A 26,884-nucleotide genomic window follows, 5' to 3' on the forward strand; every position below is an offset into this window, starting at 1 on the left:
GTGGCTCACAACATTAATAAGAACATAGAACATAAGAACAGGCCTGCTGGATCAGGCCCAAGGCCCATCTAGTCCAGGTCAGGATCCTGTTTCACACAGTGGCCTTAAAATACAATATAAAGTAAAAGATCAATAAACTTCACAACCAAAGCTTTGCCATAGTAGGACTTCTGTCATCTATGAGGACACTTGGTACATTGTGTCCACTGCCCACTTCAGTTAGCTCATGGCCTTCCAGTGAAAGGAACATGGCTTACACTTAGAATTCACATGGCAAGCAAGCGACAGGCTTGCCATTCCTGCTCCCTTAGCAGAACTCACATACCAAGTGATTAAATACACACTGACAAGCTGCTAGAACAACCCTGTTGGGAAATATTAGAGTCAATATAGTTTGGTGGTCTGGATGGTTAAGCTGGGGAGAGAGCAACCATATGGAAACCAGAAAGCTTTGATGATGTGATCTTTTGAAGGCGATAAGAAGGGTTGGTTCTGTCACTGCTTAGTCTCGGACAGTTGTTAAGTTTATAATGTCTGAGGGCTTGAGCTGTTTTGCTTTTGTCTCACCTTCTAAGAAGATTGGACTGAAGCTCCTATCCTAGCAATCCTAGTTGTTGGCGCTTGTTTACCATTGGGAGCAGACCAGAATCTTCATTTCAGGCTATCCTAAACTTTTGAATGTTTATGCAAATCAACCCTGTATTCAGAATGTAAACTGCTGATATTCCTACCATAGCTAAATTGTAGGAAGCAATTATTTCCCTTGCACACAGGAAAATTCTTTTTAGGTTGGGAGAACATACAAACCAGTCCAGAAAACTATATTTTGGAAATTGAGAGCGAGAAGGAGAAATTGTGCATATACTGTGTGTTTAATATAATCAAATTATATGGATTAAGTGCAAAGTTCCATTTAGATTTAGCAGACATTTTTTACTTCACACAAAGCCACCAAATGTGGGGTACCAAGGCCACCAAACACAAGGCTACCTGCCTTGTGGTAGGAATTCTCACCTAATTCCAAAGAGTGTTGTAACAGAGAGATGAAATTAGTAGACCTTTGAACTAATTAAATTAGTACCTTAGTAAATGCTAGGTAGGAGAGCAGGAACTAGAGTCCAATGAGGAAAACTCCATGTGATGACTAGGGCTATCAATCAACTAAAGTTGTTAAATTGATATTGTAACCAATTGTATATTTAAATAAATATGCATAATCTGAGCCTTGACTGAGGTAACTTTTTTAGATACCGAAGGAAATGTAGGATAATAGAACCAACAGAAACAGAAATAAACAGAAACAACTACCCATTGCTAGAAATGCCATCTTTAATATTTTCTTTTTTGTCTATTATTCGGACTAAAGCACCAGATTAATCATTAAAAAAGAATTAACATGTATGTTCATTATTTTGCAGCACCTTAATTTGCAGTGCCTCCAATTAAACTTTACACAGGCACATAGGAAGCTGCCATACTGAATTAGACCATTGATCCATCTTGTTCAGTATTGTCTACACTGACATAGTTCTCCAAGGTTTTGGGCAGGAGTCTTTCCCAGCCTGACCTGGAGATGCCGGGGATTGAACCTGGGACCTCCTGCAGGGCGCTTTCCAGATTATATGCTACAACAGTGTCACTACTGTCCGTTAAGTGTGATTCCTTACTGCCTGTATTTCGACATCACAGTCCCTGTGCTGACAGCAAGGTGCCATTCACATTTCCAATGCCTTATTTCGGATTTTATCCTTGCCTTTTAGTCCTACAATGCTGCATGTGTGTCGCAATAAAATAACTGTATTTTCCTGTTGCGCAAACTGTTTCCTTTTTCAAAATGATCCTGCCAAGCCAAAGCATTTTACTGCAGAACAGCTTGTAATCTGGAAAGTGCCCATGCAAAGCAGATATTCTACCAGTGAACTAGAGCATTTGTTTCCACTAATTGGTTGAGATCTTAATAAGATAGAAAACTCTCAAAGCCTTCTTTCAAACAACAACTACTACAAATATTTATATTTATAAATGGCTGGTTCTGCCCCTGACACATGCTGAAACACACAACATGCAGCAGGGTAAGGCAGGGATTCTGCATGCCAAAGCTTCTGCAGGAAAAGCATGGCACATGCTTTCATGCAGAAGGTCTCAGGTTCAGTCCTTTGCATCTCCGGCTAGGACTGAGAGAGACCCCTGCCTGAGACTCTGGAGAGTTGTGGCCAGTCAGTGCAGAAAACACAAAGTTAGATGGACCAACGCTCGGACTCGTATAAACTAGCTTCTTATGTTCAAGTGGAGCCACAACTCTAACTGACTGGGAGTAGAACTCTGTCAAGGTTTAATTTATGCCAGAACTCTCAAAACTCCAACCTGTCAAGCCGCATCAGTGTGATTTGTGGTTTTTTGCACTGACTGGAGAAGAGGTGGTTTCAAAGCATGTGTACAGAGTGTGAGAGCGCTCTTAACCTCGGCTAAAAGCTGGATGCATTACAGGGGTTAGGTGGGTGGGGAGCAGAGGGATCCGCAAGGATCCTGCCACTTCTCAAGACCAGCCTAAACCTGCCTAGGGCAGCCCAGGCAGGGTTAGGCTGGTCATGGGAACAGTCTCCCTGTTGTCATCAGTAATTTCCCTACGTTACTCCCCCACCCCCATTCTTTGAACACCCACCTGAAAACCTTTGTCAAGTCAGTCATCAATGAGAACATTTTGAGTTGACTGAGAGACTGGATGCCAACCATTGTTTGCACTGTGGCATCTGAAGTTGCCTTATTGAATCAGGCTGCCGGTCTGCTTTCAGATTAGGGGTGTGCACAAAACCAGGTTGCCCAGTTCAGTTCAAGTCCAGATTGGACTTGAACTGGTCCAGGCATGTTTGGTTTTAGCACCCCCAGAATTTCCCCAGTTCGGTTTGGTTGGGGGTGTGTGTTGTGATTTTTAAACCCCCCCCAACATTTACTCACCCCCTCCGGGAGGCACTTCCACAGCCATGGAAAAGATCTCCAGAGGTTCCCCTCCCCTTGCCGGCCTCCGTTTATGCCCAAATTGCCCAGTTTGGGCAGTCTTTGGCCAATTCTGTACCTGCTCTCCATTGCAGTGGCCATTTTGGAGGCTGCCACACATGCCCAATGGGCATGTGTGGCCTGGGTCATGACCTCTGGGTGGCCTGGGCATGCGTGGCAGCCTCCAAAATGACTGCAATGGAAGGCAGGCCCAGAACAGGCTGAAGACCACCTGCACCAGGCAATTTGGGCATCAGTGGAGGCCGGCAGGGGGAGAGGGAACTTCCAGGGACACCCCCCCCCATGGTTGTGGCAGAATTTTTTTTAAACTTTGAACTCCCTGAACTGCCTGGGCGGGGGGCAGGGTGTTGATCCGATATCAAACCACCGAACCAGTTTGATGTCAAACAGGTTCAGAATCGAACCTGTTCACACATCCCTATTTTCAGAAGATGTTATACTTCTCTCATAGTGCTGGTAACAGCTATGATTTCAGAAGGATATTAATACTCTTTCATCATCATTCTGTCTCATGGGATACACCATGCAGAAAAACAGCAGGACTTCTGTTAATATGTTTCCTTGTGCCATATTGCAACTGCTAGTGATTTGTACAGGTTTATACCACTTTTCTGAAGTCTTGTACTGTAACCTTGGTTCACACATATGTACATTACGTAGTTTCTCTATACTTGACTACTCTTCACTTGATCACTGGGCTGGCAACTGAATGTGTGAAGTGGTGCTGTTGAAAAGCATTGCTTGTATGGTGTGGCAGTTGTTATGATTATGCATACGTATATCACTTCAGAAGATGCAGTGTACAGATGTATGAACCACTCACAATTGCCACATGAGAGAAAGAAACATAGTTGAGAAATTTTGGCCCTGTGGAGGGAGGAAACCTATGAAGATAGTAAATATAACATTTTAGACATTTCCATCTTATATTTTTGTTTTGTCTGTCTCCATTTAGAACTCTCTGAGGAGGCCAGCTTGGGAAAAGGAAGGAGCTCAAAATGACAGAGCTCGCAGTTGAGAATGGCAGCTGCATGGACTGGCAGAAACGATGTCTTGCATTGGAGACCCAACTCTTCAAATTCCGCCTGCAAGCTAGTAAGATCCGGGAGCTTTTGGCTGAGAAGGTGAGGCGAAAGCTATGCATTGTAAACCACATTTGTTGTTTTTGGTTTAAGAATGAGACCACCCAACAAGAAAGATTTTGGTATTTCCTGATTCATGTTCTCTGTAGCCTGGGGACATATCCTTCACATTCAATTACGAACATAGGATAGAAGAAGAGCCCTACTGGATCAGGCCCAAGGCCCATCTAGTCCAGCATCCTGTTTCCCACAATGGTAATCTGAGGTCTCCTGCTTCTTATGCTTTATAATGAAAACATTTCAGCTTAAGGTTTCAACATTGTGCTACAAAAAAGTCTAGGGAATCCATATAACCCATTTCTGTTTGTTTATTGACAGATTGGTTTTGGTGGTGTTTGATTTGGGTTTTTTGTTTTGTAATTCCACCTTAACCTCTGAGAAGAGACTTAAGGTAGTTAATGAAAATCAGATCATATTAAAATGCTGTATAAATTTACCTCTGGAAACCTTCTGTGCCATCCACTGCCTTGCCACACTGCTCCTTCCTCTTGGTACCACCATTTGGACTGAGTGGGGAGATACCATGTAACCTCTCTCACTTGCCTGTCCAGGGATTCTCAGCAGACTCTTGGAGCAGCAAAATGAGGGAATGGGATGTATCCTGTCCCTTGTGCTAATGAGAGAGGATTCATGGTTCCCCTTCCCCCCATTTGCCTGAAGCAGTGAGGAGTGTAATGGTGGTAACAGAGAGAAGAGGATGAAGAAGGAGGTGGCAGCAGAAGGAAGTAGAGCAGGCAGCGGTGGCTTTTGGGGGCGTATTGGATCGTGTTCACAGGGCACATGTGGCTGTAATTAATACCACTTCAGAGCTCTCTCTGGTTGTTTATGCCAGCAGTAGCTGACACACACACCTGCTTCTTTTGGGGGGGCAATTTTCCATGCCAAGCCACTCTAGTGCATGCAAGAGTACATTTTTATTTAAAATATGTTTGTGCTGCCTTTTTGTCATGCAGTAGTATTCAAAGTGCTCACAAAAACCAAATGAAACTGCAAGGGGATTTAAGTTGTGTTGCCCTTACTCTAAGGAACTAGGGAGCTGGCAGCATTTCATCCTGGAAGAGGCAGGCAGGAGTGTAGCCCTGCAAGATCTCCTGTTCATGTCCAGGAGTGTCATTCACTTGTCTTGCCTGAGCCACTTATGATCCTTGTTTTATAAGTTCACCATCTACAGTTTATGAAAATTTCTGACTGCAGGCCCTAAGCTGAAAACCCAAAGGCTAATTTAAAAAGTGTTTTGTTATTCTCTGTTTGTGAGATGATGTTACCACATTTGCTTAGATCTGTGTCTTACACATGTACATTTAATGGCTCGGGCAACTTAGAACTAGATGGAATTACTCATGATGCTAGGGGAAATCTTTTCCCTTCCACAGCAAATTCTCTTAGCTGGGAAGCAGGCAACTGTTCACTCAGTTGAGTAAACCCAAAGTTACTAGAACCAAATCCTCAAGCGTGAATAACCACAGATCAGGTCCAGACACTGCAGTGTCTCCCTGAGTACCCCAGAGGAGCAAACAAAGTCAGAAATCGGACTCTTTGAAAAGAAAGAAATCAAGTTTATTTTGGACAACTACAGTGAAAAAATGTGGCAATAATTGGACTAATGAGAGTAAAGGAAGCTCCAAGCATGAGAGAGGCAGGGAAGGGTAGCAGCTTGCTGGACCTTGTTGCTGGCTAGAAAAGTGAAAGCTGAGAGTTTCTCTGAAAAGAGGGGTGAGGGGAGAAGATATCTGATACATTTTCAAGAGTCTGCTGCGTTGAGAACAATGCCATGGTGGTGGGTCTCGGGAGGTCCAAGGGACCTGTTCATAATGGTGTATGCCAGGGGCAACACAGCAACGGAGTGGCACCAAGTTTTGGGTTTGTGGGTACAGTGCATACCCACACCCAAATCTGGTCTTGTGGTAGCAATCATGACTTGTCAACTTAGCTAAGCAGGGTTCATGGGAGACTAGAAGTGTGAGCGCTTATAAGATATTCCCCTCAGGGGATGGAGCTGCTCTGGGAAGAGCAGAAGGCTTCAAGTTCCCTCCCTGGCTTCTCCAAGATAGGGCTGAGAGAGATTCCTTCCTGCAACCTTGGAGAAGCCGCTGCCACTCTGTGAAGACAATACTGAGCTAGATAGACCAATGGTCTGACTCAGTATATGGCAGCTTCCTATGTAACACCAGCACAAGTTCCACCATCTGGTTCCGCTTGGGCTGATGCATGCTACATGAAAGCTCAGTTCCAAAACTGAGGAGGAGGCACCAGTACAGTTTTCCTAACTCTAGTGATGCAACGTAGGTCAGAGGAGATCCAAGGTACATAGGAACATAGGAAGCTGCCATATACTGAGTCAGACCATTGGTCTATCTAGCTCAGTATTGTCCTCACAGACTGGCAGTGGCTTCTCCAAGGTTGCAGGCAGGAATCTCTTTCAGCCCTATCTTGGAGAAGCCAGGGAGGGAACTTGAAACCTTCTGCTCTTCCCAGAGTGGCTTCATCCCCTGAGGGGAATATCTTGCAGTGCTCACACATCAAGTCTCCCATTCATATGCAACCAGGGCAGACCCTGCTTAGCTATGGGGACAAGTCATGCTTGCTACCACAAGACCAGCTCTCCTCTCTCTCCTCAGTCAAAGGTAGTTTTATGCAGGGTGAACTGCAAAGAAGCCTACACGAGGCACCCAGGTCAGCGATTTGGCCTAACAGGATTGTAATGAGTTCGTTCACTCAGGGAAGAGTACACAGTTCTTTACCTCACCCAAGCCTTAGAGAAGAGCACAGGTTGAGGGCAGAAGTGGACACTCAACCAGGCGAGTCTTGAGGGCAGTAGAGGGCAGACCATGCCACGGCAATCCCATGTCTGAATATCACACACACATCTACAAATAGTAGAGTTTTTGGTTTAAACATGAGTCCAAAATTTGCAAAGATGGGATAAGAAGGGATTTCCAAGGTAGGAAACTGAGGGCCCCAGGGGACATGTGTCAATGAGGAGGTTGCTATTCAGGTGGAAGGACCACAACCAAAGGACTCTATTGTGTCAGATCTAATTAACTGTCTGGAAACTTGCTCTGGTTGCATTTTGGGATGTAGGTGATCAGTCTCTCAGAAAGACCTGTATTTAGTTCCGAGACCCTTCTTTCCTACTAGTGGAAATTTAAATCCATTTAGAATACAAAAGCTTGAGTGTGATCTATGCTGTCTGAAGTTCCTTTCTTGGACCTAAACCAGGAGATTTCCATCAGGCTTTTGTCTCGGCAACAGTTTAGCTCTCAACTTTTATGACAGAAGGAAGTTCTGTGGGTATTACTTGCTGACCTCTTGATGATGCATATAATTCATTGTTGCTATATGGGCCGTTGAGAAGCTTTCCATTGCGGAGTTAAACAGTAGGCCTGTGCAAAGATTTGGCTTAGAGTGTCAAAGCTGAATCTTTTGCACCTTGTCCTGGCCCCATCCAGAGACCATCTCTCCTTTCTTTACGTCCATGTAGAGTTGTCCATGTAGAGCACTTGGGAGAGCCCTTAAAGAGAAGTACTGCAGGAAGCTCCAGTGAAGTCGTGAGATAAACACTGGAAAATGTAGTCCTCCTCATCGTGTCCTCCATGGGGAAGTGTTCCTCACACGACTTTCAAGACATCACTGGGGCTTCCTGTGGTGTCACTTCTGTTTGAGGGCTCTCCTCAATACTGTGCAGGGACCACTCTGCATGGAGGAAAGTGCCAGAGGGTGCGGGGAAGGAATGGGACAAGCTGCAAATAATTCAGCTTCAGCACTTCAAAACCAAATCTTTGCACAGGCCTACAAAATAGACTGTAATGCCAGTTATGACTGTGCCTTGAGATTTGTTCTGAAGGCAACTTAAATGGCTTTGAAATAATGAGACTGTCTTTGAAATACAAAACCTTATTCACTCTGTGCATTTGTGTTTATATAATCCCCAACTCAATACTTTTGAAAAGAATTCCATCTAAATAGTGGCCACAGAACAAACCTGTCTAATCACTTTTCCCTCTCAACAACACACCTGACTTGCTGGGGACCCCTCCAGAAGGGGAAATGAAGACTCCAGGGTTAATCTAGCCTTGGGGGTGGGGGTCAAACTATTGGACTCTTTGTTGAGATTAGGGAGTGGTTTGGTTCAGTGATCAAGTTACTCTGTAACTGGCTGTATGGCTTTGTGGTGTAGCTTTTTCTCAAAGGCCAAAGAGCAAATAGTTACAGGCTGCATCTTGACTAAGACTTGCCAAAAGTACAAAGAGATTTTTGGGACAGAGCTTGAAATGGTTGAAAGAATAGGTGTCTTTGCAGGGGGGGGCAATGACACCTCCCCTGGATTCACAACTGGATTAGTTTACATATTTGATGTATATACACTTTGTCTTCTCCTGGAAAAATCCCTGCGCCCACCATGTTTAAAAGTACACCTTTATACCTCAGTACTGTAGAATGATTAATTAATTCTCTAACTGATTTGTGATTGATTTAGTAACTGATTAGCAAGGAATTCAATAACTGATTCACACTTGCTTAACATAAATTCCAGAATATAGGGTGGCAGAACTCCTATCTAAGGGCTGTTTACAGTTATCATTTCATGACTTCAGCATCAAAAGGTGACTTGCATGTATGGATGAGCCATCACAGATCGAACACCAGTGAACTCTTTGCATCACTTCAAGCACAGTAATTCTCAGTGGAACCAGCACACACATTCAGCTTCAAGTCATTAAGTGATGAGAAATCGAGCAAATACACAAGTGAACCACCCCAGGTCTTAATAAATGTACAAAAAATGCTATAATGTTCTTTTAAAATAAACCGTCTGCATTCTGCTGTGCCCCTCATGAGAGAAACAAAACAAATGCAAAGCTACGTTTTAACAAGCTGAATGTGTTTGCAGTCTTTCCATGGAAATTCAAGCATGCCAGAGTTTAGGAGTGCATGTGTGGAATGTCTTTGGTAACTTGCACATACTTCCACCCTGGTTTTCTCAAGGGCAGGTTAATCCTATCATCCAGCCTCAAATGGCCACTACTACACTAAGATTTAAACCAGTGTAACTAGTTGGCATCCTATGCTCCATTGTGGCTTTGTGGGTAAAGCAGGATGAGATGTGGCAGCGGGGGTGCATTTTACTTCTCTGGTGAGATCAAGGGGTATGTATTTGCCTAAGACAACTCATTGCTGTCATAACTTCTTGCTAGTAGGGAAGACAGACATTTGCTGTGGGGAAGGATAGGATCTTGCTGCTCTCTTAATACTTCCCCACCATGTCCCTGGACCCACCCATTTTCTATTCATTATCCCACCTTCGCTGCACCAGTGTCGAATTTACACTGACTTAAGTTATAAATTCATTGTAACTTCCTTCCGCTATCATAACCTGGAGTTATTCCAACATAGAGGCAGAAATCCTGTCTTTGTCCAGCCAGCATAACGTGAGAATAAGGTTGTACGGATATTTGCACACACTAGAGAAAAGAAAAGAGAAGAGAAGAGAGAAGAGCGGTAATAATTTGTTGATGAGTGAGATGGCAGACTGTTGCCATGGTAGCATGATGACCCTGTTTAAAATGAAGTGTGGGGCCCCTCAGTTAAAAAAAAAAAAGTCTAAGGCAGTGGGGAAAGTGGAGCTGAAGCTAATTCACTTTTTTTAACAGAGGGAGAGAAAATGAACACCAACCTTTTTAACAGGAATGCTTGATTGAGCTTAGATATGGATGTATGTACACAGGACTGCCTATGTACCTTTTCCAAGGGCCCATGGGCAAGATACTTGTGGGCTATTAATAACATTGAATGTTGTTCATCCTCATACAGTAAATCTGGAGATTCATTCAAGAATCTGATGTTATTTGTAACCAGAGGCGTATCTAGGGAAAATAGCGCCTAGGGCAAACACTGAAATTGCGCCCCCTGTCCAAGCATCTGACACCCATCTTTCAGATAACTTTACCATAATATCAGCTGAAAAATACAAGTCAAGCTCGTTAATCTTTTAATATTTCAAAAACTATTTAGCAGTCGACTTAGCCAGACCAAAAAATGCTGGAAAACTACAAATTTCAGTATGTAGGGGCTCATGAAATACCCAAATACTATGTGGAGATGTACTTGGAAAACAACAGAAGTGCCTGTCTAATTCTCTACTATGCATTGTAGCATCACCATTACATAAGTTTTAAAAATCAATGGAGAATTTGACTTTTCCCAGATACTCTGTTAATAATTAAAGGATATGCAGAGTAAACTGTGTCACTGCTTAGAATATATTCTAGTCTTTCAGAAAGACAGTTAAAATGAGAGAAAGAGAGCAAGAAACTCCCAGTGGGCCTTAATATTAAGGGTTTCACACTGATTCAAAGACAAACTCACCATTAATAGCCATATTAGCAAGACATCACATTTAACTCACTTATCACAAGAAGCAAAGTAAGAGCAAATGAATACACTCCTAGCTCTTAAGCATCAGCTCAGTATTCACAAGCCCTGATTCTCTGTACATAGTTCCAATCTGAATAAGTGTACAGTGTCTTATATTATATTTTTATTATTATTTTTTTTACCCGTAGCCCCTTTGGGGGGCTTCCTAAAGGCTGGGGGGGTTTGCAAAGATTCCCCCTCACCCCGCTGGCCTCTAGGGCCTCGCAGGGACCATTTGAGCATGTGCAGTGGCCGTTTTTAAAAATAATCTTTTTTTTTAAGGCCACTGAAAACAAAATGGCCACCGCGCATGCTCAAATGGCCTCTGCAAAGCCTGGCATGACCTCATTTGAGCATGCATGGTGGCCATTTTGTTTTTGGCAGCCATTTTTTTAAAAAAAATAATTTTACAAAATGGCGCCCCCTTTCAAGTGGTGCCCGGGGCACATGCCCTGCCTGCCCTACCCCTAGATACGCCCCTGTTTGTAACTGGCATTTACTTCCACTTTCTGGTTTTCTTGCACAGTAGCACTCTCAAAGTTGCACTTTTCAAAGGAAAAGAGGGGCAATATTGTGTTGATGTGTGACATGGCAGCATGATGACCGTGTTAACAAATGAAGTGTGGGGCATGAATTTTTGTCCATCCTCCTCACCTTTGAGACATTAGTCTGGTACACAAAAGGGCTTTGTTTTTCTGCAGTATGTGGAAGGGGGCAGCATGATGGGCTAATAATCAGAAATGGAGGAATTGAGTTTTAAAAACTGCATTTCAGTGTTCACCACTAATTATCTGTGTGGCTCAGTTTTCTCATCAGTAACATTACAAAATGTGATACATGGAAAGCGTAATTTGAATGCTCAGCATATTCAGATTTATCCCTGACAACTCTGAAGTTCATGTGCAACTCAAAAGCACAATGAAATCACACTCAAAAGCCTGTATTGCTCATGTCTGGTGTAAGGCAAAGCAGCTGGTGATTATTTTTTAAATATTACATAGCAAAACAATTAAGCACAGAAAAAGAAGAATATTAGTTATGTTCAACGGAGTCAAGCTAGGTGGATTTTTATTAACCTGTCTGAAGTTTTGCAGGTTGTCAAGAGATGCCATGAGATTTTTAATTAATGCAAATTGTTTGGGTATTGATTAATTCATTTGGGATGTAAGTGCTATGTAAGCAGAGCTCTTCTGTTCTAAAAGAATATACATTTTCTGGGGCAGTCTCTCACCAAATACTGATCTGGTTTTGCTTACTTGTAGTACAAAGCAAGGAAATATTCCAATAAGTTGCAAATCACTAATTGCCATCGCTCTCAGGGCAACAGTTACAAATCATAAATATTCATATGTTTACATACATGAGTCAGATGTATGCAAATGATCCATAGCATCACATTTGAGCTAGGTTTTCAATTGGGGGGTAAAAAAGACACTCAGGATAGTAATAGTCTAAATAGAAACCCTAGTCAGAATTCCTTTCCCAGTACTTTTCATCTGTATCTATGCATAGTTATTATTTATTTAACACATTTTTATACCACCCCATATGCAAGACCCTGGGTGGTTCACAATCAAAATATGCAACAATTAAAACATCAAAACAATTAAAACCATTTAAAATACAGAGAAAAACTCTTTAACTTTAAACTTTAAAACTATAATCTAAAAGCCTGACTAAATAGGTATCATTTAACACATTTTAGGTTAGATATACACGTCTGTGTTTTGTTTACAAGTTCTTTTAAACTGACTTTGGTGGATACCATAAGTTGCACAAAATAATGCAACTTTTTCTACAGCATTGTATCCTAATGATGTTGCTGTAAGAAGGTTAAACTAATAGTTCTGGTAAGAACTAATCTGCCTACTTTCCTTTCACTATCCCTACATCTTGACTAAATTAGGTCCAAATTGGTTAGGCAGTTACACAAGTTAGCCCACTTATTCACACATCCAGCATCATGAATCAGGATGGAAGACATCATCACAAACTATGCCATTGAGGTGTCCCTATGTGTCCCTATGTGTTCCTACAGCTGTGGCAAATTTGGTTCAAATCAGTTAGGCAGTTCACAAGTTAGCCCTCTTGTGCATCAAATGTTCACGTGTTCGTCATCGTGAATCAGGGTGGAAGACATCATCACAAACTACATAACTGAGGTGTCCCTTTGTTTTACTCACTACAACTGCACCAAATTTGAGCCAAATTGATTAGGCGGTACAGAAGTAGCCCACTTGAGCCTCAGAATGGATGACATAATTACAAACTAAGCCCTTGAGCCATCCCTGTGTCCCTACAGCTGTAGCCAGGGGCGTAACTACTATTAGGCAAGGGGAGGCGGCTGCCTGGGGGCCCCCACGCCTCGAGGGTCCCCCCAGAGGCAAGTCACATGTGAACTGTGTGTGTGTGTGTGTGTGTGTGTGTGTGTGTGTGTGTGTGTGTATCAGCGAGGGGCCCATTTTAAAATTTTGTCTCTGGGCCCACTCCAGCCTTGTTACGCCCCTGGCTGTAGCAAATTTGGTTCAAATGAGTTATGTGGTTCGTAAGTCCCACTTGCACCTCAAATGTTCATGTCTCCGCCATCTTGTATTGGAGTGGATGACATCATCATAAACTACATCGTTGAAGTGTCCCTAAGTGTCCCTACAACTGTTCCAAATTTGGTTAAATCACTTAGGTGGTTTACAAGTTAGCTCACTTGCACCTCTAATGTTCATGTATCCACCATCTTGAATTGGAGTGGATGACATCATCACATGCTCCACCACTGAGGTGTCCCCTATGTGTCATTCATGACAACTGTACCAAATTTGGTTCAAATTGGTTAGATGGTCCACAAGTTAGTCAACTTGTGCCTCAAGTGTTCATGCACCTCCTGCTAACTGAGCAAAGAGACATCTTTTTAAAGTGGTGATTCTCTTATATTTAGCAGGGGGAAAGCAACTGGCCCTATTTAATCCCACCACAGCATCCCTCCAGTGGCTGTTGCTGGTGTCTACCTGATGTTTCTTTTTAGATTGTGAGCCTTTTGGGGACGGGGCCATCTTATTTATGTATTTTTATATGTAAACCACTTTAAGAATTTTATTGAAGAGCAGTGTCATCGTCTGCCATCTTGAATTGGGGTGGATGGCACAATTACAAACTACACCATTGAGGCATCCGTAAGTCTCCCTACAGCTGTAGCAAATGTGGTTCAAATCAGTTAGGCAGTTCACAAGTTACTCCACTGGCATCTGAAATGCTTATGTGTCCTCCATCTTGAACTGGGGTGGATAATATAATCACAAACTATGCCATTGAGATGTCCCTATGTATCCCTTCAGCTGTAGCAAATTTGGTTCATATTGGTCCAGGCATTGCAAAGTTGATGGCGGTGGGCGGTGGGGGGGAGGGGAGAAAGAGAGAAAGAATATGCCGGGTGATCTCATAAGCTTACTTTCCTTAAAGGAAAGCAGGCTAAAAAAGGAAGAGTTTTTGAGTTACCTCAGTGTAGTCTCTGTTTTTATTCCTGCACCCCACCATTTCGCTGGTGCTGCAGTTGCTCTGCTGGAAAAAGTTATGACAATGAAGAAATTGAATATTCTCTCACACATAACCTTGTGGAAACAAAGAATCTCACAGACACTGACCTACAGCCCTGTTTTCCTTTCCAGCTGGCAGATTGTGTGCAAATATTGTTTTGCAAAGAAGAATGCGTGTGAAAGGGGGGAGAATTTAGGGAGACTCATTAAAGTCTGGGAGACACCAAGGCCAGGCAAGGGCTAAATGACGGAGCTGTTGACTGCTCTGAGTTGCCATAGAAAAGACCAGAGCCTTGGAGGCTGTGAAAAGAAGGTTGTGAAAAGAAGTGCAGGGCAACAGTGGGGGAAATGACTTGTGAGGAGATCAGGGCCTTCTTCATGTAACGTTGAATTGAATCCATAAACTATGATGATGATGTGTTCAGTTATGATTTTCTCATTTTAAGAAGGGTATGAGGGACAAGCTGAAGCTCATTGAGGGCAAGCTGTAGATTGTTCAGAATAACAAAGAATTAATGTTAGAAATGTGATGAGACACTGAAGAAATGAAATGTACACAATTAGTTCTCTGAAAAGGACTAGAGAGGGGCATGACCACAAATTTCAAGTACTTTTAGGCCAGTGTGAAAAACGAGAGAACTATTTTGTATCACCACAGGAGGCAGGGCAAGAAGCAGAAATCTGAACTGAATATTAACAAATGCTTTAAATGTTAGAGCACAAGGGCAGTAGAATAGCTTGCCTACAGAAAATTCAGAATCTCTATCATTCTAAGGAGAGCAATGGCTGGTTCAGATGTTAACAATTGGCTCATTTTTTGTATATGCAGAGGCTGTCCTAGCCATCTGTGATCTCCAATATGCATTATATTCTAAGATCATAGAAGTTGCCATGACTAAGATGAATGAGTCAGGATGATAGACTGGATGCATAAAAAAAACTTGAGATTTCTATGGTGGTGCCTACTGATATTGCAAAACTAGAAATCCTTGAAAAATGGGGCAGGGGAGGAAACCTGGTACTGGGGGAGCCCAGTGGCAGCCCCCAAATGGCCTAAGATTAACTGTTGCCACTTGTCAGTCTGGGCAGGGCGAGGAAAAAGTTACAGAAACATGGTTGTTTTGGGAAAACTGGCAACTGTCATGAGCTTCCCTTGCTCAAATGTCATGTTTGACTGTTTTTTTCATGCAGGCACCAGGATCGCTCCCTAAGCAATGTAATATCCAACTGCCTAGAGTAAGCATCTTTGAAAGGTCGTTTTGATCTGGTGGATTCTGCCCACCCTCAAAGGCCCACCCTCAAACTCCACAGTAAATGGAGTTGTTAACCCTGTAGGTACTTCCAGCCACGTGGTGTTTCTGGTTTTCTGTGGTGTTCGTGGCAGCTCTTAATGCTCAGTCATAATGCCAAGCACTGTGTAGCATAAATATACTCTTGGAAGCTGAACTTGAGTACATCTTATTTATTTAAGGCATTTATAACCTCCCTTTCTCACAAGGGACCCAAGGCCACTCAAAACAGTCAATATAAAAGCAATAAAGGGAAGGTAACAGGAGGTGCATGGCTATTCTATCTGTCTGCCGGGACTTATCATCTAGCCCCTCTGCCTCCTGTGGACATTCCAGTACAGACAGAGTGCAGCCTGACTGTCGGCTGCCAAGTTCTAGCTAGCTGGTTGCCAGCCTCCCAGTTTGCTGAGTCATTCCGCCTGTCCTGGGAGCTGCTTGTGAGGGGAGTAGCTTTCGGGGCATGCAGGCTTAAAAGCAAGGAGGCTCGCCAAAGGCGTGTCCGTCGGGCTGCCTGTAGGCTGCCGCCAAAGCCGGCTGCCAAAGGGTGCCGGCCTTTGGGGCTGGGCCTTCGAGGGTGGGTCTAAGGGCTGGGGGGTTGGATTGGGCCAGGCCTTTTGCAGATATGTGTTTGGGCTCTCTTGAGTGGGATGGTGCTGGGTGTGTGCCTGGCAGTTCAGGGGCAACTATTACCGTAGTGGTGGGGAATAGAAGAATTGGTGCTGGCAGAGCAGCTGGCCATTACAGGGGAAGGGAAATCAGTAATTTAGTAACTGTTTCCACTTCCAACTGCTCTATCAACTCTCAGGCCTCAGGGAGCAGCTACAATGACCCACAGAGTCTGGCCTTGCTCCTCTGCAATGCCAGGTCGGTTCAGAATAAGACTGAAATTGTCCACGATTTGATTGTGGATGAGGGAGCTGACCTGGCATGTATAACTGAGATCTGATTGGGGGAGGCGAGAGGTCCAGTGTGGGCTCAGCTTCTCCCACCAGGTTACTCTGTCATGGAGCAGGCCAGGGAAAGGGGGGGGTGGAGTGGCTGTGGTCCAAAAGAATACTATTTCCCTTACCAGGGCCCCTGTGAGACAGTTGACTTATATTGAGTGCATATTTTTGAGGCTGGGGACTAGGGATAGATTGGGGATTCTGTTGGTGTACCATCCACCCCGCTGCCCAACTGACTTCCTAACTGAGCTGACGGAGCTGGTCGCTGAGTTGGTATTGGAGTCTCCTAGACTTTTGGTGCTGGGGGACTTCAATATCTACTTTGGGGCTGGCTTGTCTGGTGCGGCTCAGGAGTTCATAGAGGCCATGACAACTATGGGCCTATCCCAATTAGTTTCTGAACCAACTCATGTTGCCAGCCACACACTGGATTTGGTCTTTTGTTCGGATCAGGAGAGTGTTCTGTGGATGGGCGATCCGGTGGTTTCCCCATTGTCATGGATGGGCCACTACCTAGTTAAGGGGTGGTGGGCCTATTAGGATGGTCCGTCCAAAAAGGCTGCTGGACCCAGTAGGATTTCAAAAGGCCTTGGAGGATTTTGACGTTGGTGCTGCCAGTGATTCTATTGATCCCCTGGTGGGAACCTGGTACAGGGAACTCATCAGGGCAGTAGATATGATTGCTCCTAAGCATCCCTTCAGGCCTGCTGCATAAATGGCCCCTTGGTATACTGAGGAGTTGTGGGGGCTGAAGTGGTTGGGTAGGCGACTAGAGCGCAAGTGGAGGAGAACTTGGTTCGAATCTGACAGGATGCAGCATGTGACCCATTTGAAGACTTATGTGGTGGCGGTGCGTGCAGCAAAAAAGAGATTCTGGTCTGCGCACATTGTGGCTGTAGGTTCACGCTCAGTGGAGCTATCCCGGGTTGTGAGGAGTTTAGTTACTGCTCCTTCTACTTCCAGTCAGTCCCTGGGGTTGCTCTGCTGTGATGCCTTTAATGGGTTCTTTGCGAATAAGATCTCCTGTATTCGGGCCGATTTGGTCTCCACTATTTCTGCAAGGTCTATGGAGGAGGTGTCCAGCAATCCCTCCTGCACTATTAGATTGGATCAGTTTCAATCTGTGACTCCTGAGGATGTGGACAAGCTGCTTGGGGCGGTGAGGCCTACCACCTGTTCTCTAGATCCTTGCCCAACTTGGTTGCTTCAATCTAGCAGGGAGATTGTTGGAGGTGGCCTAGTTAATATCATAATTGCTTCGCTGAGGGAAGGTAGGGTGCCTCCTTGTCTGAAGGAGGCAATGGTTAGACCACTTTTAAAGAAGCCTTCCCTGGACCCCTTAGTGATGGATAGTTACAGGCCAACCTCCAATCTCCCTTGGTTGGGCAAGGTGATTGAGAGGGTGGTGGCCGACCAGCTCCAGGCAGTCTTGGAGGAAACTGGTTATCTAGACCCATTTCAAACTGACTTTAGAGCTGGCTATGGGTTTGAGACAGCCTTGGTTGGCCTGATGGATGACCTTTACCTGGGAATCGACAGAGGGAGTGTGGCTCTGCTGGTTCTTCTGGATCTCTTGGCGGCGTTTGATACCATCGACCATGATATCCTTCTGGATCGCCTGGGGGAGTTGGGGATAGGGGGCACTGCCTTGCAGTGGTTCCGTTCCTATCTCTCGGGTAGATTCCAGATGGTGGAGCTTGGTGACACTTGCTCCTCAAAACGGGAGCAGTTATATGGAGTCCCCCAGGGCTCCATTCTGTCACCAATGCTTTTTAATATCTGCATGAAACCACTGGGTGAGGTCATAAGGAGATTTGGTGCTGGGTGCTATCAGTATGTTGATGACACCCAAATCTACTTCTCCTTTTCATCTTTAGGAAATGGCACTCATTCTCTAAATGCCTGCCTATAGGCAGTAATGGGCTGGATGAGGGAGAACAAATTGAAGCTGAATCCAAGCAAGCAAGGTGCTCATTGTGGGGGCTCAGAATCTGAAGGGTGAGTTAGATCTTCCTGTGCTGGATGGGGTTACACTCCCTCAGAAGGAGCAGGTGCGCAGCTTGGGAGTACTCCTGGACCCAGGCCTCACCCTGGTATCTCAGGTGGAGGCCATGGCCAGGAGTGCTTTCTATCAGCTTCGGCTGATTTGACAGCTGTGCCCATTCCTTGAAGGGGATGACCTCTAAACAGTGGTGCGTCAGCTGGTAAACTCCCGGCTCGACTATTGCAATGCGCTCTACGTGGGGCTGCTTTTGTACAAAGTCCGGAAACTTCAGTTAGTTCAGAATGCGGCAGCCAGATTGGTCTCTGGAACAACCCGGAGAAACCATATTATGCCTGTTTTGAAACAGTTACACTGGCTGCCTGTATGTTTCCAGGCAAAATACAAAGTGCTGGTTATTACCTTTAAAGCCCTGAACGGCTTAGATCCGAGTTACCTAAGAGAGCGCCTTCTTCTACATGATCCCCCCTGCACTTTAAGGTCATCTGAGGAGATCCATATCCAGTTACCACCAGTTTGTTTGGTGGCAACTCAGAGGTGGGCCTTCTCTGTAGCTGCTCCTGGGCTGTGGAATGCACTCCCAGCAGAAATCTGCAATCTGAATTCTTTATTGACCTTCAGGAGAGCCCTTAAAACCTATCTATTTGGCCTGGCCTTCCAGGGTTTTTAATTAGTTTTAATTGTTTTATGGTATAACCTGGTTTCCAGGATTTTTTAATTGTTCTGGTTGTTTAATTGTTAATTGATGTTTTATATTGTTTATATTTCTGTTTTAACTGTTATTGGTTTTAATGGTTTGGTTTTAATTGTAAACCGCCCTGAGCCACTTTGGAAGGGCTGTATAAAAATAAAATGAATGAATGAAATAACAGCAACACAAAGACCAGGACAGCAAGAGCAAAGAAGCAGAGCTACAACATTTAAGGAGCATTCAGAAAAGAGCTGTTGGAAGATCCAAGTCTTCACTTTGTCCTAGAACACCAGAAGGGGTGTGGGGTGGGGGTGCCCAACAATCCTCATCTGGCAGGGATTTCACAGAGTGTGAGCTCCATCCATCCATCCATCCATCCATCCATCCATCATGGAGGAAAGAACAAAAGAGCATCACAAAGTGAGCCTTGTTCTGGGCAACAAACAAACAAGCCTCCTCTTAACAATTGAGAAACTGGCCCAATAGCTCCAGACCATGAAATGTGGATCAAGTAAAGATTGGATATCAGACCTGAAAGGAAAACCTAACTTCCTAAAATCTTTTCACTTCTGAAATGCTGAGCCAGTGCTACAGCATGATGTTACAACAGCATGATGCTGTGTATCTTTACCAAATTAGAACACTACTAGCCAACCCGCACAGAGCATCTGTGCGCTCTTTGGGGCTGGCTGTTCCCTTCTCCCTCCTGCCCCACTCTCCCTCCCTCCTTTCTGCCCCACACTCCTGCCCTCCCTCTCTCTCCCGCCCCACTCTCTCTTGTCCTTGTTCTCCCTCTCACCCTCCTGCCCTAGTCTCTCCTGCCCTCCCCCTGCCCCCTCCCTCTTGCCCTCCCCCTCCCCTTGCATTTAAAAAAGTTCTACTTACTGGCTGCCGCTGCTCCTCCTCCCGGGCGGCAAACAAGAAAGTCCCGCCACCCGGTTCCCTCCCACCCCAGTCTCCCACGGGCTCCTCCTGGCCTCAGCGGCTGGTCCCGGCACCGCCTGGCTGAGAGCCGCCTCCGCGGCCTGACTCGCCAGCGGGCCCGCCACTCCAAGTGCCGCCTCCGCAGCCTGCTGTGCCTGCTGCTGCCGCTTGCCAGTCTTTGCGGCCAGCCGCAGGCCAGCCACCTCTCCCCCCACCCCCACCTTCTGCCCCGGTATCGGGGCCCGCCGCCTAACCGCCTCGGCCCTCGGCTGGGCCCGCCACCGCTTCACCGCGGCCGGGCCAGGCCCGTAGCCACCATCTGTCGCCAGGCCGGGTCTGCCAGCAGCCCTGGCTTGCAGCCGGCCAATTCTCCTCCTCCTGGGTGTGCCAGCCAATCAAGCACCTCCACAGCCCAGCCAATCAGCTGGGCTGCCGGGACACATTTTCCCTGGCACACCCAGGATATATATATATATATATATATATATATATATATATATATATATATATATATTAGGGATAGCTCTGCAAAAATTGGGTCACTTCTGTCACTGTGTAGTTGAACCTGTTTTGCAAAACTAAATGTGGATGAATAGAACAGGAAGACAAGCATGCAAAAGTCTGAGTCGATTGCATGGGAGAACACAACCACTTACATAAACTGGCATCAAAAGGTCATGAAAGTTAGCATTAGGCATATTATACCCAGAAATGGAAGATGCCATAGGACTGTATGTGTATGTACTTTCTAATAGGTATATCTTTGAAATGATTTCCCGTCACTAAAATACCCTACACAGTATGTTGTGATACCGAATCTATTCAACACTTGTCCGAGATATATAAATCTGAATGCTAATAGTGAGCCTAGGCTTCAGAAAAGATGGTGGGTTCCAGATAAGTAGCTTGTAGGTGTGTCATATGAATATAAAATGCAGAAGACCAGAATATTGGACATATCCTTTTCAACCATGTAATTTCACTAATGAAAAGAAATACTTTCCACAACGAAGATACTGTGTGAAGTTGGTGAGATCACTGCTAAAGGTTTATGCTTCCTAGTCTGACTTGTCCTCTCAACTCTAGGAATGCGACTGATCTCAGAGATGACAGATAGGGTTTGCCTCTAAAGAGGTAAGAATTTTTTTCTCATACTTGGATATTTGTTTCCTTCCTTTTGCACTGTAGATGCAGGAACTGGAACAAAGGGTGGTTGAGGCAGAACAAAGAGCCCAAAATGCAGAAAAACAGGTAAGACGTTCTCTGATATCATCACTTCCATAACATTTGAAAACCTTCACATCTATACCAGCATTTCGAGAGGCTATCCTATCAACATGCATTACAGGTGACAAGTTGTGCTTATGTGAGATTTTCTGATACTGAGAGTCTGGAAATAGACCACCTTTGATCCCTTTCTCACAATCAATGAGAAGGATGTGAGAACGGGTGGCAGGGAAGGCCGCTTAAAACTGGCCTTCCCTGCAGATGACTGCTCCTCTGTTGCTGGGCGCGCTACCCACATGCCCAGATGATCCTCTGGCCTAGGCAGCGCCGGGGGTTGGGTTCCAGGATATGTCGTCCTAACCTGCAGAAATCCCACAATGTACCGCACTAGTGCGCAGTGCATTGTGAGGGTCCCTGCAGCAATGGGTGGGCAACTGTCACTGCTACAGCACTGGCTAAAAGCAGCTAGTGGTTCACATGATACACAAAATGGGATCTTAACCTTGTTTAGGAGACAGGCTCCACAGGTGGGTTTGCCGCCCAAGCACTGCTGGCAGCCACATGACTGCCAGGGGTTCTCACACGCAGCTAAGCCTGGCCCCCAGAAATCCCATAATGCACCGAGTGTACGGTGTATTGTGGGCGTCCCCTCAGCAATGGGCAGGCGCCTGTCACTGCTCCAGCCTGGCCAAAAGCAGCCAGTGCTGTACACAATATACAAAATGGGGCCAAGGGAGTGCTTGCTCACTTAACCTCAATTAGGAGACCGGCTCCACAGGTGAGTTTGCCGCCGAAGTGCTTCTGGCAGCCAGCCACACAGCTGCCAGTGGTTCTCACACATAGCCAAGCCTGTGCTTGGGTTTCTTAGCCTGGTTTTGGCTGCATGTGTCAACAGTCTCTGTATCTAAGGGAGTAGATGGGCAGTGCTTCCCTAGGTGCTCCACTCACACATTTCTTTTGCTCCCTGTTTGGCCAAACAGGGTTTGCAGGTTTTTATAACAACATACAGCTGCAAAACCTATCAGAGGTGAAAGTGGAATGAGTGTAGTTTGAATGGTGGTCCTTAAGCTCATGGGTGGGTGGGGAGCTATACAATCTGGTTTCTTCCACAGGAGCCCTTTTCTCTAGAATTGCCATTGTGTGTCCACTCCCTTTTTACAGGGATTCCACATCAGCTGGAGAGTCAAGATTGCCTACCCCTGCTCTAAAGCTTGCACCAAGAATGAGGGAATCTTCCTCTGTGGATGTACCCTGAAAGGGGTCTAACCAGTGAGCCCCTATAGAATGTGGGATTCTGTGGCTGGTCTGTTTTATAGCTGCTTCCCTCATAAACATGAAGTAGTCAACTTGGTTTAACTAAGACTTTATTCAGAAACAACTCCATTTTCCTCCTTCTCCTTTCCCTCCCTTTTCTTTCTGACGGCACCCTGCACACTCTCTACAGGACCCCCACTGGGACAAACTTCTAAAATCACAAAACGTAAAGGACTGCTAGATAGAATACAGCATGATCATTCCCATCACTTTTACTTCCCAAGTAATTTTTAGGATCAATTCCAGACAAAATCTACTAAGACTACCATTCTCCAGCACATCTTTTAAAAGAGTGAGGAGATTGAAAGGAAAATTACAGCCCTGGCTGGACCACCAAGACTTGGCCAAACCTGGAGGAGTGAGTCAAGCCTGGAGGCTTAGAGGTTGCTGTTGCCTGTTACTAATGGCACCACCCACCTTAGTATCCAGGGAGAAATGGCAATGGCTTTAGAAATGCTTTAATTAAATCTGACAGGCTTAGGAAATGGTTTAATACCTAGTGCGGAGCTGCCATCTCACAAACAGGCATATTATGAGTGAGCAATAGACATCTGGGGAATGAAAGGACTACATGCTGAGTTTTAAAGCTGGTGTTCTCTGTTGCTGCATGAGTTCAGAGTTTTGGATGGCTTATTAAATGTGCTCCCTATAGCTGATCCTCAAATAAGGAAGTCACAAGGTTATCATCCCCACTTGGAGCCTCCAGTGTAGAGTCAGCTTTCAGGCATCGAACCAGGGAGAGGGGCTTTTTCGACTGTAATTATTCTAAACTCTAATAAAAACACATCCCTGTAGGCAGGCTAAACTTTCTGGCTGGGATGCCAGGCACTTGTCTTTCAAATTCTGTGCAGAGGAGAGGCCATTTGCCTCTTTCTAACGCAGACAGACAGGAGGACAAAACACAGCTTTCTGCAAATCTGGGGTGAGGAATGTCCAGTGGAGCATAAACTTCTCTTATGCAGAAATTAGCAAATAGACTGGGAAATACCTCCACATGGCATTGCCAATCTGGAGCCAATCTGATGAGGAGACCAGAAAGCTTTCATCCTGGGGCTCTCTATGCTCTCCAAGAGAAAAGAGGGATTGGCTTCATTGTAAGAGAGAATTTACTTCCAGGCACAGCCAGATGATTTAAGACATGCCCATAAAGTTGGCCTCTAAAATAATGGAGTGGATAATAAAGCTGTTGGGTTGGACAGAGGAAGATTAAGATATGTACTCATGGAAAAAGAAGAGGTGTTCGCTGGTGCACAGAGAATGTCTGCCAAGTACATTTATAGAAGACTTTAAAAAGCATCAAGTAGATGTTTTTTAACATCTGCATGAAACCGCTGGGGAGAACATCAGGGGATTTGGATCAGGGTGTTATTAGTATGCTGATGACACCCAAATCTATTTCTCCACGACATCATCATCAGCAAATGGCATAGCTCCCCTAATTTCGGGATGTGCACAAGCTGTTGGTGCACTACCTTTTGGGGTGGGGAGGTATGCCTTGAAAAAACAGGCAAGGAGCTCCTTACCTGCTCGCCCCCTCCCTGCCGCTTCCCCCCACCCCCGACCAGTGTTCATTTTAGAAACAGCCGTGCGGGCCTGCAGTGCTCCTTCCTGAAACCCCGATTGGCATCAACATGCACTTGGCTGGGAAGCCTGCACATTATGGGGAAGCTCCTGATGCAGGCTACTCATGTGTAGGTGTCATGCGGAGCCAAATGATTCGTTAGCTGGGGTAAGAGTGCACTCATGCCCTTAACCCTGGCTAACAGCCGGGGCTCCCTACAGGGGTTGCTGCTGCTACATAGCTCCCGACGGTTCACATGCGCAGCAAAAACCAGGTGTAGGCAGCCAAGCCCAGTCTTTGCTGTGCATATGAACATCCTCCTGATCTGCATTTACTATGCAAAGACAATTGTCAGAGGGAACTATTGAATGTATTCTCTGAATGGTAGATTTCTTGTGTGTGCCCTACAAGCTCTGCATAGAGGTATTCTAGAGGATTGCCAGGGTGCAATATCAAGATTCCTTCTTCCAGGTCCAATGTCAGGGGTCAGCATAATTGGGCTACTGGATGTTGACTGCTGCTGCTGATCACTGCCAGCTCCTTTGCTGATTATCTTTGCCCTATCTTTCTAGGATCAGTCTGTCATTGGTGGGTACTGCTGACCCTTCTCACCACAACCACTATCCCATTGGGCCTAGGGGGAGTATATGAGCAAGGGAATGGATGGCAATGGTGAGGAGGAAGAGTTGTAGTAGCTACTGCTACCACTGGCATTCCTACCAGTTGATGAATGAGCCCCACTCAAGTCAGCTCAGTTGCCTCCCATGTACATGTTTGAGGGGGAGGGGGTCCCATTTACTTTTACCCAGAACCCACAAAAACCTTTACATCTGCTGCTGAATTGGGATATGAGGTTGTTGCAACCTCTGCTGCCCCTTTTCCACTGTGGCAGTTTGTCTATATCCTTCATTTGCCTGCTGTAGTGATTAGGACACTCGGTGTGCTACATAGGAAAAAGGACCTGGGGAAATTGGGCAGGAGAAGGTGTAGCTGCCTTGTCTCCCAATCAGCATTCAAGTATTGCAGAATAAGTGCAATCTTGCCCACCGACTGTTAGAATTTCATCCACCATGTTCATGAAAATAATGTACAAATTATCTAATTTCACCCAAATAATATAGGAATAAACAATATATCTTGGCTCATAATTGATTTGCTATGTTGCTCTTTCCGCAGATAAAGTTAGGCGTCCGTATACCATTCTGGTTGCCTTGCCCATGTTTGCTCTTCTTGCCTATAGCATCTGACCCTCACTAAAAGAACCTTGCACTATAACTTTAAATTGCCTTCAAACTAGTTTAACTGTCATGGTTTCCTATAAAGAACCTGATGAATTGTGGTTTTGTGAGAGTGCTGGAACTCTTTGTTACAGATACCTTACCTTTTCATGAAACAATAGTTCCCAGGTTTCCTTGGAAACCATGACAGTTAAATAGTTTTGAAAGTGATTTAAATTTGCTTTGTAAGCTATTAAACTGTGCTTCCACTCTTGCTGTTCCCATAGAATGTTTGATGCCTTCTTTCATGTCATTCTGTGTGCTTGGGACAATCTCTGCCCAAAGAAGTTAAGTTCCCAGGCATCTGTTTTGTACACCTCCTAAAAAAACATTTATTCTTTGGGCCCTTTGACATGATGTTTTCATCATGAGTCCCAGAGTTCTAATTCACAAAATTGTAAGTAATGATAAAACCCTGAGAATTCTTTAAGAAGAATCCCGCCAAATAGGGGCCCATAAATAAATAACTAGTTCATTCCACCAAGATCCAATGTATTTCCTTCCCTTTCCCCACCCATTGTCATTGCAATGAAAGTGTGAGGGGATCTTTCAGGTTGAACTCATGGAAGAGAAGTTGAAACTTGCCAACATGAAAACAAATGAATCAAGTGAACACAAGAAATACCAGGAGCTGATGAGCAGAGTGCAAGAAAAGGATGAACTGATAAAAAAACTGGAGACACAACTCAGAGATGAGGTAAAAATACCTTTTGTTGGAAGCCATATAGCATCTATAGATAATGGGTAAAGTATTTCCAAGGGTATGCCTTATTTTTCCTCTATCTAAATAAATCTATGTTTCTTTAATATTGCAAGTCAGTAAACTTCTTCTAGTCTGAAGGGTAACAGCTCACAATATTTGCAGAGCATTTCTTATAATTGTGCCCCCCCACCCAAATCTTGTGGAAAGACCCTTAGGCAAATCTGTAATGTATTGAAACCAAACTGACTTTGCTGCTCCCCTAATATGTTATTGCTTGGTTTTTCTTTTCTTTTCTCAGAAGCAGCTGAGAGCACAGGAAGCTAAAATTGTTCAAGAAAAAGCTGCCAAAATTAAGGACTGGGTGACAGCAAAACTGAGAGAGGTGGTGGCCAGTTCATTTCTTCTTTTTTGAGCTGTATGCAGACGTGTAGCCAACACTGAGCACGGCAAGATGAGTGTCCCCTGCCTGCTACAGCCCCAAACGCTTCCAGGGGCTGCCAATGACTACCCTCCACTTTCCCCCACACCTTCAGGGGGCCACTGGAATAGCTAATCCACCCCCCACACCGGAGCACTGCACTGGGCTTTATTTTATTTTATTTTATTCATTCATTCATTCTATTTCTATACCGCCCTTTGAAAAATGGCTCAGGGCGGTTTACACAGAGAAATAACAAACAAATCAGATGGATCCTTGTCCCCAAAGGGCTCACCATCTAAAAAGAAACATAAGAGAGACACCAGCAACAGTCACTGGAGGTACTGTGCTGGAGTTGGATAGGGCCAGTTACTCTCTCCCTACTAAATAAAGAGAATCACCACATTAAAAGGTGCCTCTTTGCCCAGTTAGCAGG

The 26,884-nt window shown here is 44.9% G+C and overlaps 1 protein-coding gene across 5 annotated transcripts in view; it reads left to right on the forward strand.

Annotated features, from left to right (window-relative positions):
* Positions 1-26,884, forward strand: part of PLEKHH1 (pleckstrin homology, MyTH4 and FERM domain containing H1) — a 108,434-nt gene that overhangs the window by 7,003 nt on the left and 74,547 nt on the right. For 3 of the 5 annotated variants that reach the window (XM_053274440.1, XM_053274430.1, XM_053274448.1), the window contains 4 exons: positions 3,971-4,139; positions 21,137-21,199; positions 25,863-26,024; positions 26,329-26,412. In XM_053274440.1, the coding sequence (XP_053130415.1) occupies positions 4,014-4,139; positions 21,137-21,199; positions 25,863-26,024; positions 26,329-26,412 (435 nt within the window). In that variant the 5' untranslated portion in view covers positions 3,971-4,013. The remainder of the gene's footprint in view (positions 1-3,970; positions 4,140-21,136; positions 21,200-25,862; positions 26,025-26,328; positions 26,413-26,884) is intronic. The other 2 variants (XM_053274456.1, XM_053274466.1) reach the window with 1 other exon arrangement.

This window comes from Hemicordylus capensis, chromosome 1, assembly GCF_027244095.1.
Source record: "Hemicordylus capensis ecotype Gifberg chromosome 1, rHemCap1.1.pri, whole genome shotgun sequence".
Classification (NCBI taxonomy): Eukaryota; Metazoa; Chordata; class Lepidosauria; order Squamata; family Cordylidae; genus Hemicordylus; species Hemicordylus capensis.